Source organism: Mobula hypostoma, chromosome 20 (assembly GCF_963921235.1).
Source record: "Mobula hypostoma chromosome 20, sMobHyp1.1, whole genome shotgun sequence".
Classification (NCBI taxonomy): Eukaryota; Metazoa; Chordata; class Chondrichthyes; order Myliobatiformes; family Myliobatidae; genus Mobula; species Mobula hypostoma.
In genome coordinates, this window is record NC_086116.1 from 1,063,833 (window position 1) to 1,078,283 (window position 14,451).

Sequence of the window (14,451 nt, forward strand, 5' to 3'; positions counted from 1 at the left end):
CTTTTTCCTTCCTCTTGACTCAATGTTCTTCATCTCTGATCAACTATGCTTCCTTCAACCTACAATTCTTTCCCTGTCTGAATGAGACATACCTATCCAGACTCAATGCCAGTGCTACCTAAACAACCTCCACATTTCCATTGTGCATTTACCTGAGTATCGCTGTTCCCAATTTACGCTCCCAAGTTCTTGTGTAATAGCATCATTAATTTGTACTCCCCCAATTAAGTATTTTCCCATAAGATCTACTTCTAACACTGTCCAAGGACTATGGTAATGGTCAAGGAATTGTGGTCAATGTCTCCGAAACGCTCATCCACCAAGAGATCTGTCACCTGACCTTCAATGGCTAGTACCAAATTCAGAATGGCCTCCTGGACCAACTTAACAAATTCTGCCCCCATCTAAAACTTTTGCACCAAAGGAAGTGTCATTTAATATTAGGGAAGTTGAAGTCAGCCATGACAACAACCCTGTCTCCCAATCTGCTCCTCAGTATTTCTGTATTAGAAGGTCTGTAGAATACTCCCAATAGTGATCACTCTATCCCTGTTTCTGACTTTGACCCATACTGACTCAGTAGGTGACCCCCTCCAGGATGTCCCCCCCCCGCCATTTTGCAGCTGCGATAGTATCCTCGATTAGCAATGCCACTCCCCAACCTCCTTTACCTCCCTTTTGTAACATCTAATCCCTGGAACATCCAGCAGCCATTCCTGCCCTTGACAGTCAAGTTTCCATAATAGCTACATCATAGTTCCATGCACTGATCCATACTCTCAGTTCATCGTTCTTGTTCTGGCAATCACTACAAATGACTGCAATTATGCCTTATCCACCGCCTATCCCTCTTCACTCTCTCTACATGCTGCATCTACCTTTACATCAACTGCTCCATCCTCTGATCCATCACTCTGGTTCCAATCTTCCTGCCAAACTATTTCAAACCCCTCCAACAGCTCTACCCTGTCTGCAGGGTATTGGTCTCTGAGTTCAGGTGTAAGCTGTCATTTCTCTATATCTTCCCCAAAAGAGATCCCAATGATCCACCAATCTGAACTCTGCACCAATTCCTCAGCCACACATTGCCAAATCATCCTATTCTTACCCTCACTGCCACATGGTATAGGCAGCAATCCAGAGCTTACTAACCTTCAGGTCCTGCTTTACAGCTTCCAACCTGGCTTATAATAGAAACATAGACATCTACAGCACATTACAGGCCCTTCAGCCCACAATGTTGTGCCGACCACGTAACCTACTCTAAAAAGCGCCTAGAATTTCCCTACAACATAGCCCTCTATTTTTCTAAGCTCCATGTACCTATCTAAGAGTCTCTTAAAAGACCCTATTGCACCCGTCTCTACCACCTTCACTGGCAGTGCATTCCATGCACCCACCACTCCCTCTGGAAAAACTTACCTCTGATATCCCCTCTGTATATACTTCCAAGCACCTTAGAGCTATGCCCCCTCATGTAAGCCATTTCAGCCAGTAAAAACCTCTGGCTATGCCTCAGATCATTTTATACACCTCTATCGGGTCACCTCGCATCCTCTGTCACTCCAAGGCCAAGTTCACTGAACTATTCTCATAAAGCATACTCTCCAATCTAGGCAACATCCTTGTAAATTTCCTCTATACTCTCTTTATAGTATCCATATCCTTCCTCTAATGAGGTGACCAGAACTGAACACAATACTGCAAATGGGGTCTAACTAAGGTCTTACATAGCTTTATCATTACCTCACAGCTCTTGAACTCAATCCCATGATTGATGAAGGTCAACACATCATACGCCTTAACAATGCTGTCGACCTGCGCAGCAGCTTTGAGAGTCCTACGGACACAGACCCCAAGATCTCTCTGATCCTCCACACTGCCATGAGTCTTACCATTAATATGCGCAGCTCTCCGGTGAAAAATGATCTCCTATCTGTTAAATAGGGGCCGTGGGCAATTCTGATTTGATGGAGAATGGACGAGAAAGCACAGAGGAACAGCTGGAGAAATTTCTGAAAACGCTCGTTCGCTGCTGTCGTTACTGCGCGGTTGGGAATCTTTCGGAGGGTAGGCCTCAAAATCCCCGGCCTTGCCTGCTTTTGGCGACCGAGAAAGAGGTCGAATCACTCGGACAGAGATGGCGCTCAGTACTTGGTGTAGGAGAGCTGATCGGAGGCTCGAAGTTTTCGGATGACTCAGAGTCGGACTGTGGTCAGGGCATGGCAGGGAGAGTTCTTTCTTCTCCCGCCTGCGTGAGATGTGGGACATTTGAGAAACTTAAGGATTGTGGTTTCCCTTCTGCTGTCATTAATGATGCCCTCACTCGCATCTCCTCCATTTCCTGCACTTCGGCTCCCACCCGATCCTCCTGCCACCACAACAGGGACAGAGTTCCCCTTGTCTTCACCTACCACCCCACTAGCCTCCGGATCCAACACATTATCCTCCGCAACTTCCGCCACCTTCAACAGGACCCCACCACTAAGCACATCTTTCTCTCTCCACCCCTCTCCGCCTTCCGCAGGGATCGGTCCCTCCCCATGGATCTCCCACCTGGCACTTATCCCTGTAAGCGTAGGTGCTACACCTCCTCTCTTGCCACCAAACAGGGCCCCAAACAGTACTTCCAAGTGAGGCAACACTTCACTTGCAAGTCTGTTGGGGTCATCTATTGCATCCGGTGCTGCCAGTGCAGCCTCCTCTACATCGGTGAACCCCGACGCAGATCGGGGGACCACTTCGTCGAGCACTTCCGCTCCGTCCGCCAAAACAGACAGGATCTCCCAGTAGCCACCCACTTCAACTCTGCTTCCCACTCCCATTCAGATATGTCCATACATGGTCTCCTCTACTACCATGATGAGGCTAAACTCAGGTTGGAGGAGCAACACCTCATATACCGTCCAGGTAGTCTCCAGCCCCTTGGTATGAACATAGAATTCTCCAACTTCCGGTAATTCCCTCCCCCTCCCTTCCCCTATCCCCAAGTCACTCTGCCCCCTCCCCCAGCTGCCTACCTCCTCCCTCTTGGTTCCACCTCCTTCTACTACCCATTGTGTCTTTCCCTATTCTTTCTTCACCTTTCCTGCCTATCACCTCCCTGCCTCCCTTCCCCCACCTCTTTATCTTTCCCCTTACTGGTTTTTCTCCTGGAACCTTCCCACCCTCCCCCCACCTTCTTTATAGGGCCTCTGCCCCTTCCCCCTACAGTCCTGACGAACGGTTCCGGCCCGAAACGTTGACTGATCTTTTCCACTGTGCTGCCCGACCTGCTGAGTTCCTCCAGCGTGTTGTGAGTGTTGAACTTTACCGTGCTCACGGACTTCATCATCAAGTTATGGTATTGTGCACTGTTGTAACTGTATGTTATAATTATGTGGTTTTGTCAGTTTTTCGGTCGTGGTTTGTCCTGTTTTGTGATATCACACCGGAGGAAATAATGTATCATTTCTTAATGCATGCATTACTAAAAGACAATAAAAGAGGACTACGTGTCTTCATAATCTATAAAAAAAATTCTGCCTTCAAATTTGACCTACCGAAATGAACCACCTCACACTTATCTGGGTTGAACTCCATCTGTCACTTCTCAGCCCAGTTCTGCGTCCTTTCGATGTCCCACTGTAACCTTTGAAAACCCTCCAGACTATCCACAACACCCCCAACTTTAGTGTCATCAGCAAACTTACTAACCCACCCTTTTACATCCTCATTCAGATCATTTATAAAAATCACAGAGGGGTCCAAGAACAGATCCCTGCGGAACACCACTGGCCACCATCTTCCATGCAGAATATGACTCGTCTACAAACACTCTTCGCCTTCTGTGGGCAAGCCAATTCTGAATCCACAAAGCAAGGTCTCCTTGGATCCCATGCCTCCTTACTTTCTGAATGAGCCTTGCATGAGGAACCTTATCAAATGCCTTACTAAAATCCATATACACTACATCCACTGCTTTACCTTCATCAATGTGTTTTGTTACATCCTTAAAGAATTCAATCAGGTTTGTGAGGCACGACCTGCCCTTGACAAAGCCACACAGACTATCCCTAATCAGATTATGTCTCTCCAAATGCTCATAAATCCTCCCACTCAGGATCTTCTCCAACAGCTTGCCCACCACTGAAGTAAGAGTCACAGGTCTATAATTTCCTGGGTTATCTCTATTCCCTTTCTTGAATAAGGGAACAATGTTTTGCAACCTTCGAATCCTTTGGTACTTCTTCCGTTCCTACTGATGATGCAAAGATCATCGCAAGAGGCTCAGCTATCTCTCTTGCCTGCTTGTCCAGTCCCGGTGACTTATCTAACTTAATACCTTTCAAAAGTTCCAGCACATCCTTTCTTAATATCCATACATTCAAGTGTTTCAGTCTGCTGCAAGTCATCCCCACAACTGCCAAGGTCCTTTTCACTGGTAAATACTGAAGCAAAGTATTCATTAAGTAGCTCTGCTACCTCCTCCAGCTCCATGCATTTTTCCACTCTCGCTCCTGACTGGTCCTATTCTCACATGGCTCATCCTCCTGCTTTTCACATACTTGTTGAATGCCTTGGCATCTTCCTTAATCCTGCTTGCCAAGGCCTTCTCATGGCCCCTTCTAGCTCTCCTAATTTCATTCTTGAGCTCCTTTTGGCACCCTTGTAATTTTCTAGAGCTCCAACAGTATCTAGTTTCTTAAACCTTTCATAAGCTTTTCTTTTCTTCTTAACTAGATTTTCTACATCCTTTGTACACCATCGTTCTTTAACCCTACCATCCTTTGTGCCTCAATGGAACATATCTATGCAGAACACCATGCAAATGTTCTCTGAACATTTACCACATTTCTGCTGTGCATTGCCCTGAGAACATCTGCTCCCAATTTATTTTCCAAAGTTCCTGCCTCATAGCATCATATTTCCCCCTACCCCAATTAAATGTTTTCCCAAACTGTCTGCTCCTATCCCTCTCCAGTGCGATGGTAAAGAAGATCGAGTTGTGATTACCATCTCCAAAATGCTCTCTCACTGAGAGATCTGACACCTGACCAGGTTCATTCCCCAATACCAGTACAAGTATAGCTAACTGGATAGATTGGTTTATGTAGATAAGCAAGAGGAGAGACTGTACTTGATCTGGCTCCTTCAGGACCTCTTCCCTTTTCCTACCAATGTTGTTGATACCAATATTGCACCACAGCTCCTGGCTGCACACCCTCCACTTTGAGAATGCTGTGGACTTGATCTGAGAAATCCTTGCTCTGGCACCTGGGAGGCAACGTACCACCCAGGTGTCTCTTTCATATCCACAGAATCTCCTTAATTATCACATTTCCTACCTCTACTGCTCTCCACTTCACCCCCCTTCCATTCTGAGCTCAAGGCAGACTCAGTGCCAGAGACCTGGTCAGTGTGGCTTTCAGCTGGTGGGTCACCTCCTCTAACGGTATCCAAAGTGGTTTACTTGTTCTTGAGGAGAACAGAGGGGTATCCTGCCTTATTTGCCTATTCTCTTTCCCTCTCCTGATAGTCATCAAGCTACCTGCCTCCTGCAACTCAGGTGTAGCTCCTTTCTATCATCTTTCCATTCTCACAAACATGCTGAATATCATCCAGCTGCAGCTCCAGTTACCCAACTCGATTCGTAAAGAGCTGCACCAAGATGTAGCAATCAGGGATTCTGGATATCTTCCAGGTCTCTTGCATCTTTCATGAGGAGTGCATGGCTGATCAGGGATACCTTCTCACTACTCAAGCTGGGCACTAACAAAGAAAGAAATGGAAACAGGTCTCTTGAACCAAAGATTCAGTTACCACACAATGATAAATATCATCGGCATTCATAGCAAGGAGGATTCGAGTACAGGAGCAGGGAGGTACTACTGCAGTTGTACAAGGCCTTGGTGAGACCACACCTGGAGTATTGTGTGCAGTTTTGGTCCCCTAATCTGAGGAAAGACATTCTTGCCATAGAGGGAGTACAAAGAAAGTTCACCAGATTGATTCCTGGGATGGGAGGACTTTCACATGATGAAAAACTGGATCGACTAGGCTTATATTCGCTGGAATTTAGAATAATGAGGGGAGATCTTATTGAAACGTATAAAATCCCAAAGGGATTGGACAGGCTAGATGCAGGAAGATTGTTCCCGATGTTGGGGAAGTCCAGAACGAGGGGTCACAGTTTAAGGATAAAGGGGAAGCCTTTTAGGACCAAGATGAGGAAAAACTTCTTCACACAGAGAGTGGTGAATCTGTGAAATTCTTTGCCACAGGAAACAGTTGAGGCCAGTTCATTGGCTATGTTTAAGAGGGAGTTAGATAAGGCCCTTGTGGCTAAAGGGATCAGGGGGTATGGAGAGAAGGCAGGTACAGGGTTCTGAGTTGGATGATCAGCCATGATCATACTGAATGGCAGTGCAGGCTCGAAGGGCCAAATGGCCTACTCCTGCACCTATTTTCTATGTAATAAAGAATCAGAGGAGAAAAAACTGAAGTAAATCGTGAATGAGAAAAGATTAGCTGCCAACGAAAATATATATGTAAAAATGTTGCAGGAGAACATCAACAGTTGAAACTTAGGTCTAAGTATGAGACACAAGTTTTTTATTGGCCCTTGCCAATTTTCTTATAAACCCAAGCTACCCCAAACTCGGCAGAATGTCCTGACAGGCTCTACCTGCTTTTAAAATCTGGTGCTAAACTCATTATCTTCATCACCTCTATCCAGTACTTTAATGCAATTTTTTTTAAAAACCAGATATATCACACAATTAACCCTTTTTCTCTAGGCATCTACTAATCATACCTTAGATCAATTTTCTAAAAGCTTTCTCACCTTTAAGTTGATTGACCTGTAATTGCTGGGCTTATCGCTACTCACCATTTTCCTCTGTCATCAAACCACGAGAGCTCAGTGCCCTCCCTCCCCTCCCATGTCCCTCAAAATCCCACAATATTATCTATCTGGTCCTGGTGACTTACAAAGTTCAGCTACCACTTCCAATACCACCATGCTTCCCATTAGTACTTAGGAGACATCCCCTTCCCAAGTAAAGACAGATGAAAACAATTGACATCAAAACCCAATGTTTGTCCTTCGGGAGCCCCACACGCGTTTTAACTATTGATGTGCTCCTGCAACATTTTTTGATTTCTATTTATGTTGGCAGCTAATCTTTTCTCATTCACTGTTTTCCTCTGATTCCTAGTTTCCTACTGATATTTATAATCCGACACTCAAAGGCTTTATCTTCCTCTCTCGTCAGGCAGGAGCTCTAGATTTGTTGGTTCTTCTTTGACCTTCATGGGAATGGACCTCATCTGTATGTGAATCATACTTCCTTAAAGGTTGTCCACTGCATCAATACAGTTTTGCATTCTGAAACATGGTGTAATTTTCCATTCAAAGGCCAACACCTCACACTTTGCAGGATTAAACTCTATCTGCCATTTCTTTGCTCATATCTACAACTGATCTATATCGCACTGTATCCTTTCCTCACTACCCACAACTCTACCAACTTTGTGTCACCGCAATATTTACTAATAGGTCCACCATCTATCTACATTTTCATCCAAATCAAATTGCAAACAGAGGTTTGAGCACTCATCCCATGAAACACCACTGGTCACAGGCCTCCAGTCAGGGAAACATCACTATCTTGTCTTCTATAGCCAAGTATATCTTGAATCACGTTAATATCACTGGTGGCCATAATAACTATAAAATTACAATAAGTTATATATAATTAAATAATAAGTAGTGCAAGAGAGAAAAAAACTGCAGTAGTATACATGGTTCATTGTCCATTCAGACATCTGATGGTAGAGGGGAAGAAACTGTTCCTGAAACGTTGGGTGCCTTCAGGCTCCTGTACCTCCCCCTCAATTGTAGCAATGAGACAGGGGCATGTCCTGGGTGACGGAGGTCCTTAATAACAGTGTGCTGGACGCTGGGGAGGGCAGTGCAGTGCCCATGGTGGAGCTGGCTGAGTTTACAACTTTTTACAGCTTTTTCCGATCCTGTGCAGTGACCCCACCAAACAAGATGCTGAAGCAAACAGAATGCTCTCCACGGTACATCGGTAGAGACTTGCAAGTGTCTATGGTGGCATACCAATGCTCCTCAAACTCCTAATGAAATATAGCCGCTGTTGTGCCTTCCTTGTAATTGCATCAATATGTTGGGCACAGGATAGAACCTCAGAGATGCTGATGCCCAGGAACCTGAAAATGCTCACTCTTTCCACTTTTGGTCCTTCTACGAAGACTGATGTTCCCTCGACTTCTCTTTTCTGAAGTCCGTAATCAATTCCTTGGTCTTACTGAAGTTGAGTGCAACCTTGCTGCTGTGACACCATTCAACCAGCTGATCTATTTTGCTCCTGTTCACCTCGTCATCATCGGAAATTCTGCTGACAATAGTTGTATCGTCAGCAAATTGACATAATCATGGGTGCAGAGAGAGTAGAGCAGTGGGCCAAGCATGCATCCTTGTGGTGAGCCAGTGTTGATTGTCAGTGAGGAGGAGATGTTATTCCTGATCCACAGACTGGTCTCTCGGTGAGGAAGGAACCAGTTGCAAAAGAAGGTACAGAGGTCCAAGTTTTAGAGCTTGGTAGTTAATCTGCCAAGTTGCTGTAGATCCTATTTGTCTTAATCTTCTTGATCAGCCTACCAGGAAGGCTGAGTGAGAAGACCAAGACAAATGGGATCATGTCAAATGCCATGTATACTACATCTACTACCCCATCTCAATCATCTTCATCACTTAACCCATGCTGGTATCAGCATATGCTTAAACCTAACACTACGCTTTCAGATAGAAGGCAACATGTAGATGAGAGAAAGCAGGCCATTTATTGGCCTTGAGATAACTGGGCAGGGATGAAAAGAGATGCCCCTACAGAAGACCAAGACAAATCAGCAGGTTATGCAGCATTTGTGGTAAAAGTGTGTTCAAAGTGAAACCATTACTTTTCCCACAAATGCTGCCTTACCTGCTGAGTGTTTCCTGCAATTTGTTTCTACTTCTGCTCAAAAGAGATGGAACCAGATGACTGCGTCCTGCCCCACCTCAAAGGCTGTACATGGGTAGATAAGAATTATAGGGGGAGCTAACCATAGCCAGTCCATGTTCCAACTGTGACTTAAAGGTTATTTTCGCACTCTGGTGTTCTGGCCTATTGCCTGCACCTTTAAATGGCAAAAACAAACCTTTGGAACACAGCTGGTTTGTTAGCACCCGTGAAGGCAAAAGACTGAAGCAAGAGACATAATTGGATGCATAACAGCTGTGGAAGGTTTTGCATGTCATTTCTTCATATTAAGGCAAAACCTAACAGTATAAATGGCAGTGCTGCTTCACTCCCTCATAAGATTAATGTCTTTTACACACATTTTGAAAGGCGGAATAACATCACATCAGCATGGATTCCCACAGCATCTGGCAACCATGTGGCCTCTCTCTCTCAGAGGCCAAAGTCTGAACATCCTTCATGAAGATGAATCACAACAGGCCCTGATGGTGTTTCTGGCAGGGTACATTACACCTGTACTGTTCAACTTGCTGGAGCGTTCAAGAACAGCTTCAACCTTTCACTGCTCTAGGGCTCCCATCTACTTCAAACAGCCATCAATCATGCTGGTACACAAGAAGAGCAGCCTGGTAGCACTCACATTTACTATAATGAACTGTTTGAAAAGTTGGTATGGCTAGAATCAGCTCCAGCCTAAGCAATGACCTGGCCCACTGCAATTTGCCTACCACCAAAACAGGTCTACAGTGGACACTGACCCTCCACTGGACTTTGGAGCACCTAGAAAACAGCAAACCTACATCAAGCTGCTGTTTATTGATTACAGCTCCACATTCAATACCAGCACTAATCAACAAGCTTTAAGATCTCGGCAAATCCTCCCTCTGTAAATGGATCTTTGACTTTCTCATTGGGAGACCAGTCAGTGTGGATTGGTAATAACCTCACCGACAAACAACACAGGCTCATCTTAGTCCATTGCTCTATTCTCACCACACTCATGATTGTGTGGCGAGGCACTGCTCAAACTCCATCCATGATGTCACAACTGTAATTGGCAGAATCTCAGATGAACATAAGGTGTGCAGGAATGAGATAAATCGACTAGTTAAAAGGTGTTGCAACAACAACCTCATACTCAAGTATCTTCAAAACAAAGAATTTGAATGTGGACTTTAGGAAAGGGAAGTCAGGTGAATATATATGAGTCTTCATTAGGGGGGTCAACCAATGGAAGAGCAGCAGCTCTAAATTTCTGGGCATCAATATATCAAAAGATCTATTGATGCAATCATAAAGAAGGCACACCAGTGGCTATACTTCATTTGCATTTTGAGATTTGCTATTTCACCAAAGACTAGCAAATTTCCACAGATGTACGGTGGTGAGCATTCTGACAGGTTGTATCACAACCTGGTAAGGAGCCTCCAGTTCACAGGGTCTCAAGGGGTGTAGAGTTTTAGACCCACTCCATCACAGCACAACCATCCCTAGCAAGAGAATCAGGTTTAATATCACCAGCATTTGTCGCGAAATGCGTTAATGTTGCAACAGCAGTGCAATGCAACACATAGGATTATAGAAACAAAACTGCACCTCCTTCCTGACGATAACAATGAGAAGAGGGGAGGTCCTTAATGATGGACGCCACCTATTTGAGCCACTGCTCCTTAAAGATATCTTGGATACTACAGAGTCTATGATGAGGCTGACTAATTTTACAGCTTGCTACAAACCTGTGCAATAGCCCCCTCCCCACAAACCAGCGGGTGATGCAGTCATCATTTTGCACCCTCACTTTCCGGGACATTAAAGATTAACACACAAGGCCTTAGGAACACTATCTTCCCTCCACCATCAGATTTCTGAAATGTCCATGAGGTAGTCCTCATTATTCGCCTTTTACATTATTTATTTTCATAACATAATAATTTTGTTTTGCACAATATTGCTGCCACAAAATAAATTTCACGACATACGTCAGTGATAATAAACCTGATTCTGATCAACATTTTTGGTCAAGAGCCCCCATCACCCTCCTCAGTTTCGGTAAGAGCCCCCAAGCCGTTGACGGCAGGAGCTACCTCACCCTGTGCGGGCGGCCCGAGCCCAGGCCCTCCTCCTCGTCGCTGGAGAAGTCGGGGCTGCGGCGGCTGTTGCGGGCCGTCAGGTGCTTGAGGTAGAGCTGCACATAGACATCTTTGCGCTGGTCGCCGAGCGGCAGGCGGACGCTATGCGCCAACAGCTCAGTCTTGAGCCGCTCCTTGGTGAGCACGGAGGGATCCTGCAGGTACTCGGGCATGGTTCCTTCACCAAACACCCCGCAGCAACGACCGCCGCCACTGGCTCAGGCGCCGTCCAAACTGCACAGCCATTGGACGCCGGCAGAAGGGGCGGCTCCCATAGCAACGGCGGAGGGAAATGGAGGGAAGCAGACGGGGGGGGGAGGAGCGAGATGTAGGGGGATCTTCCACTTACTGCTAATCCGCCCTTCGTAACCCGTAAATGTCTTTCCACGGGACACTAAATTTAAATTTAAATTTGTTAAGGACTGCAAGATTTAAAACAGTGATGTCAGCATTCATTCCTATTAATTGTATTCAGCTTAGCATTAACAGCTGGAGCTCGCTGCGAACGGTCAGAAGTAAACAGCCAGGGCATTTGAAGAGTGCTGAGAATAAACAGTAATTAATGACAACAAGCAGACACTCCGATCATCGTACCACGGGAGGCTGAGTAATCGACATTTCAGAACAACATATTGTCATCACATTTGTAAACTTTGTATTTATAAAATAAATTTGTAAGCTGAAGACCTAAAAAGTAATTTAATGTTTGTAAATTGGGGATTTACTAAAATATCATTAAAATTATATTTAAATGGATGCTCTACTCTCTGTACACCCATGATTTAAATTATATTTAAATAATGAAATCATAGAATGATTCCAACACAGAAGAAAATTATTGTATCGCAGACACAGGAAAATCTGCACCTGGGTTGCTCGGTTTGGCATCCCATCTGATATTTCCTTTGACTGCAGTCCCCAATTCGTATCAGACCTCTGGGCTACATCACACCACAGTGTATCACCCGCAGTCCAATGGCCTATGCGAGTGGTTTCACTGCTCCTTGAAGGCTGATCTGAGGGCTTCCCTGGCAGATGAGTGTTGACACGTAGGTCCTGCTGGGGCTCAGAACATCTCCAAAAAAGGACCAGCAGTTGTCCGCAGCTGAATGTGTATGCAGGCAGCCGTTAAGATTCCAAACAAGAGAAAATCTGCAGATGCTGGAAATCCAAGCAACATAAACAAAATACTGGAGAAACTCAGCAGGCCAGGCAGCATCTATGGACGTTTCGGGTCGAAACCCTTCCAAGCCAATCCTCTACTAGAGGCACTCTCTTCTTCCACCCCAGGCCCCTTCGCAGAGATCCTGAAACAATTTCCTTGCCATATATATTGATTTAATTTCAGGATTCAAGACTGTTTAGTGTCATTCTTCAGTACACGAGTGTAAAGTAGAACGAAATGATTGTTCCTCTGAATCTGATGCGGCACAAAAACACAATGAATATAAATATAAAAGCAATCAGATAAAACACAATTTACAAGTAACTGTTCACGTGTGGCCATATATACACGAACAACAAACAACAAACAACACCTTCCTTCAGTTAGTCCTGACAAAGGGTCACGGCCTGAAACGTCGACTGCACCTCTTCCTAGAGATGCTGCCTGGCCTGCTGCGTTCACCAGCAACTTTGATGTGTGTTGCTTGTATATACTCGAGATTTGTTTATACACAGACTGCCTGTACAGTAAGTGACAATAATGATGAGGTGAGGTGATGCTATTGATCAGCCTGAAGGTTGAGAGGAAGTAACTGTTTCTGAGTCTAGAATTGCGTTGGGCAATTTTAACTACCAGTTGTAGAGCCGTGCCGGCCGCCACAGGGCAGTTTCCGTACCACGCAGTGATGCAGCCTGTCAGGATGCATCTGTAGAATGACGCGAGCTGAAAGCGGAGGTGTTCTGTGACAATGAGCGGTTGTGAGAGACGATTCGATAACCATCTCCTTTATCTTGTTGACATCGAGGAAGAGCTTATTTACCTGGCACCAGGCCTCGAGCTATTCCACTTCCTGTCTGCAGACCGTTCTGCTGCTCCTGGCGATGAGTCCCACCACTGTGCATCGACAAGCCTGCCAATGTGATTGGTGTGTGAGCAGTGGGCTCGGCGCACAGCCGCAATGGAACCGGCTGCATTCCTGATTTCAACTGCAGGCTGCAGAAGAAAAGCAAATGGGGTTCCCTCTTATATCTGTGAGTCGATTTCTCAAACTTACTAATAAAGGGAACAGTCTTTCCGTGCATCATTTTATCGAGTTCCATCAAGACCCTCTCTACAAAGAGCAGTCCAGACTCAGTAACGTGTCCTTGAAATGTTCAGTTCCTCATCCCAGAAGCCATTCTCTAAAATCTTTTCCGGACTATCCTGATCTGAAATGAACACAATACTCCAGATGAGGCCAGACCAGTGTTTTAGAAAGTTTCAGCACAACTTTCGTTTTCATACTCAAGATAGATCTCGGAATTGTGCATATCTCTTTCAATCTGCTCTGTCACTTTCATCATGATGTGAGTACCGGTATCCCCAGCTGCCTCTGACACCCTTATACTGAACCGTATACATTAGTCCATATTACTTCTCCTCGTTTTTCTACGACAATGCATCATCTTACACCTCCGGATCAAATTTCATCTGCCATCCATTCTAGCAAGCCTGTACAAATTCTGAAACAATTTATCAATATATTTTTTGTCACAGAAATGTTGTACTCTGGCCGTTATAAATTATAACCCTGCAGCAAAATCAAAGTTTATGTCGTTAAAATAGATCATAAAAAGTTAAGGCACCAACATTAGATCCCTATTACTGTCCACCTTCCTTAAATAGCCCGAGAGCATACAATATGAAAAGCATACATAATTATTGTAGAAATTGCCCACAATTTATTAGACAGTAAGTCGACGTAAGTTTTTAGGAATGAATTGTCACTGAGCGTGCAAAATGCTTGACCCCGACGTGATTCGAACACGCAGCCTTCTGATCTGGAGTCAGACGCGCTACCGTTGCGCCACGAGGTCTGGAGCAGACAGCTCTGCAATCTTCTTAAAGCTGCCGGATGCTTCCGCGTCCTTGTTCCGGGAGGACTGCGCGTCACCGTGACTGAACTCGCGTTCCCGCCACCGCCCCGCCGCTTCCGGAGTAAACTACAGAGCTGGAAGCCCGTCGGGAGGGGTTCATCACTTACGTGTGCAGCTATTTCACGGGGGGGGGGCGCACTGTGGATGGGGAGTTCTCTGGGCGGGGCGCACTCTCACTAAATGGGGAGTCTCACTGAAGCTGGGGTGCTCCC

At 45.4% G+C, this 14,451-nt stretch overlaps 1 protein-coding gene and 1 non-coding gene across 2 annotated transcripts in view; both read right to left on the reverse strand.

Moving 5' to 3' along the window:
- LOC134359273 (lamina-associated polypeptide 2, isoforms beta/gamma-like) overlaps positions 1-11,376 on the reverse strand; it is a 57,718-nt gene extending 46,342 nt beyond the window's left edge. The window contains exon 1 of the mRNA XM_063072238.1: positions 11,119-11,376. Within this exon, the coding sequence (XP_062928308.1) occupies positions 11,119-11,331 (213 nt within the window). The 5' untranslated portion in view covers positions 11,332-11,376. The remainder of the gene's footprint in view (positions 1-11,118) is intronic.
- A 2,731-nt stretch (positions 11,377-14,107) lies between these two features.
- On the reverse strand, positions 14,108-14,179 carry trnaw-cca (transfer RNA tryptophan (anticodon CCA)). Its single transcript has one exon. It is a non-coding gene; the product is annotated as a tRNA-Trp (tRNA).
- Between the last annotated feature and the right edge of the window lie 272 nt (positions 14,180-14,451).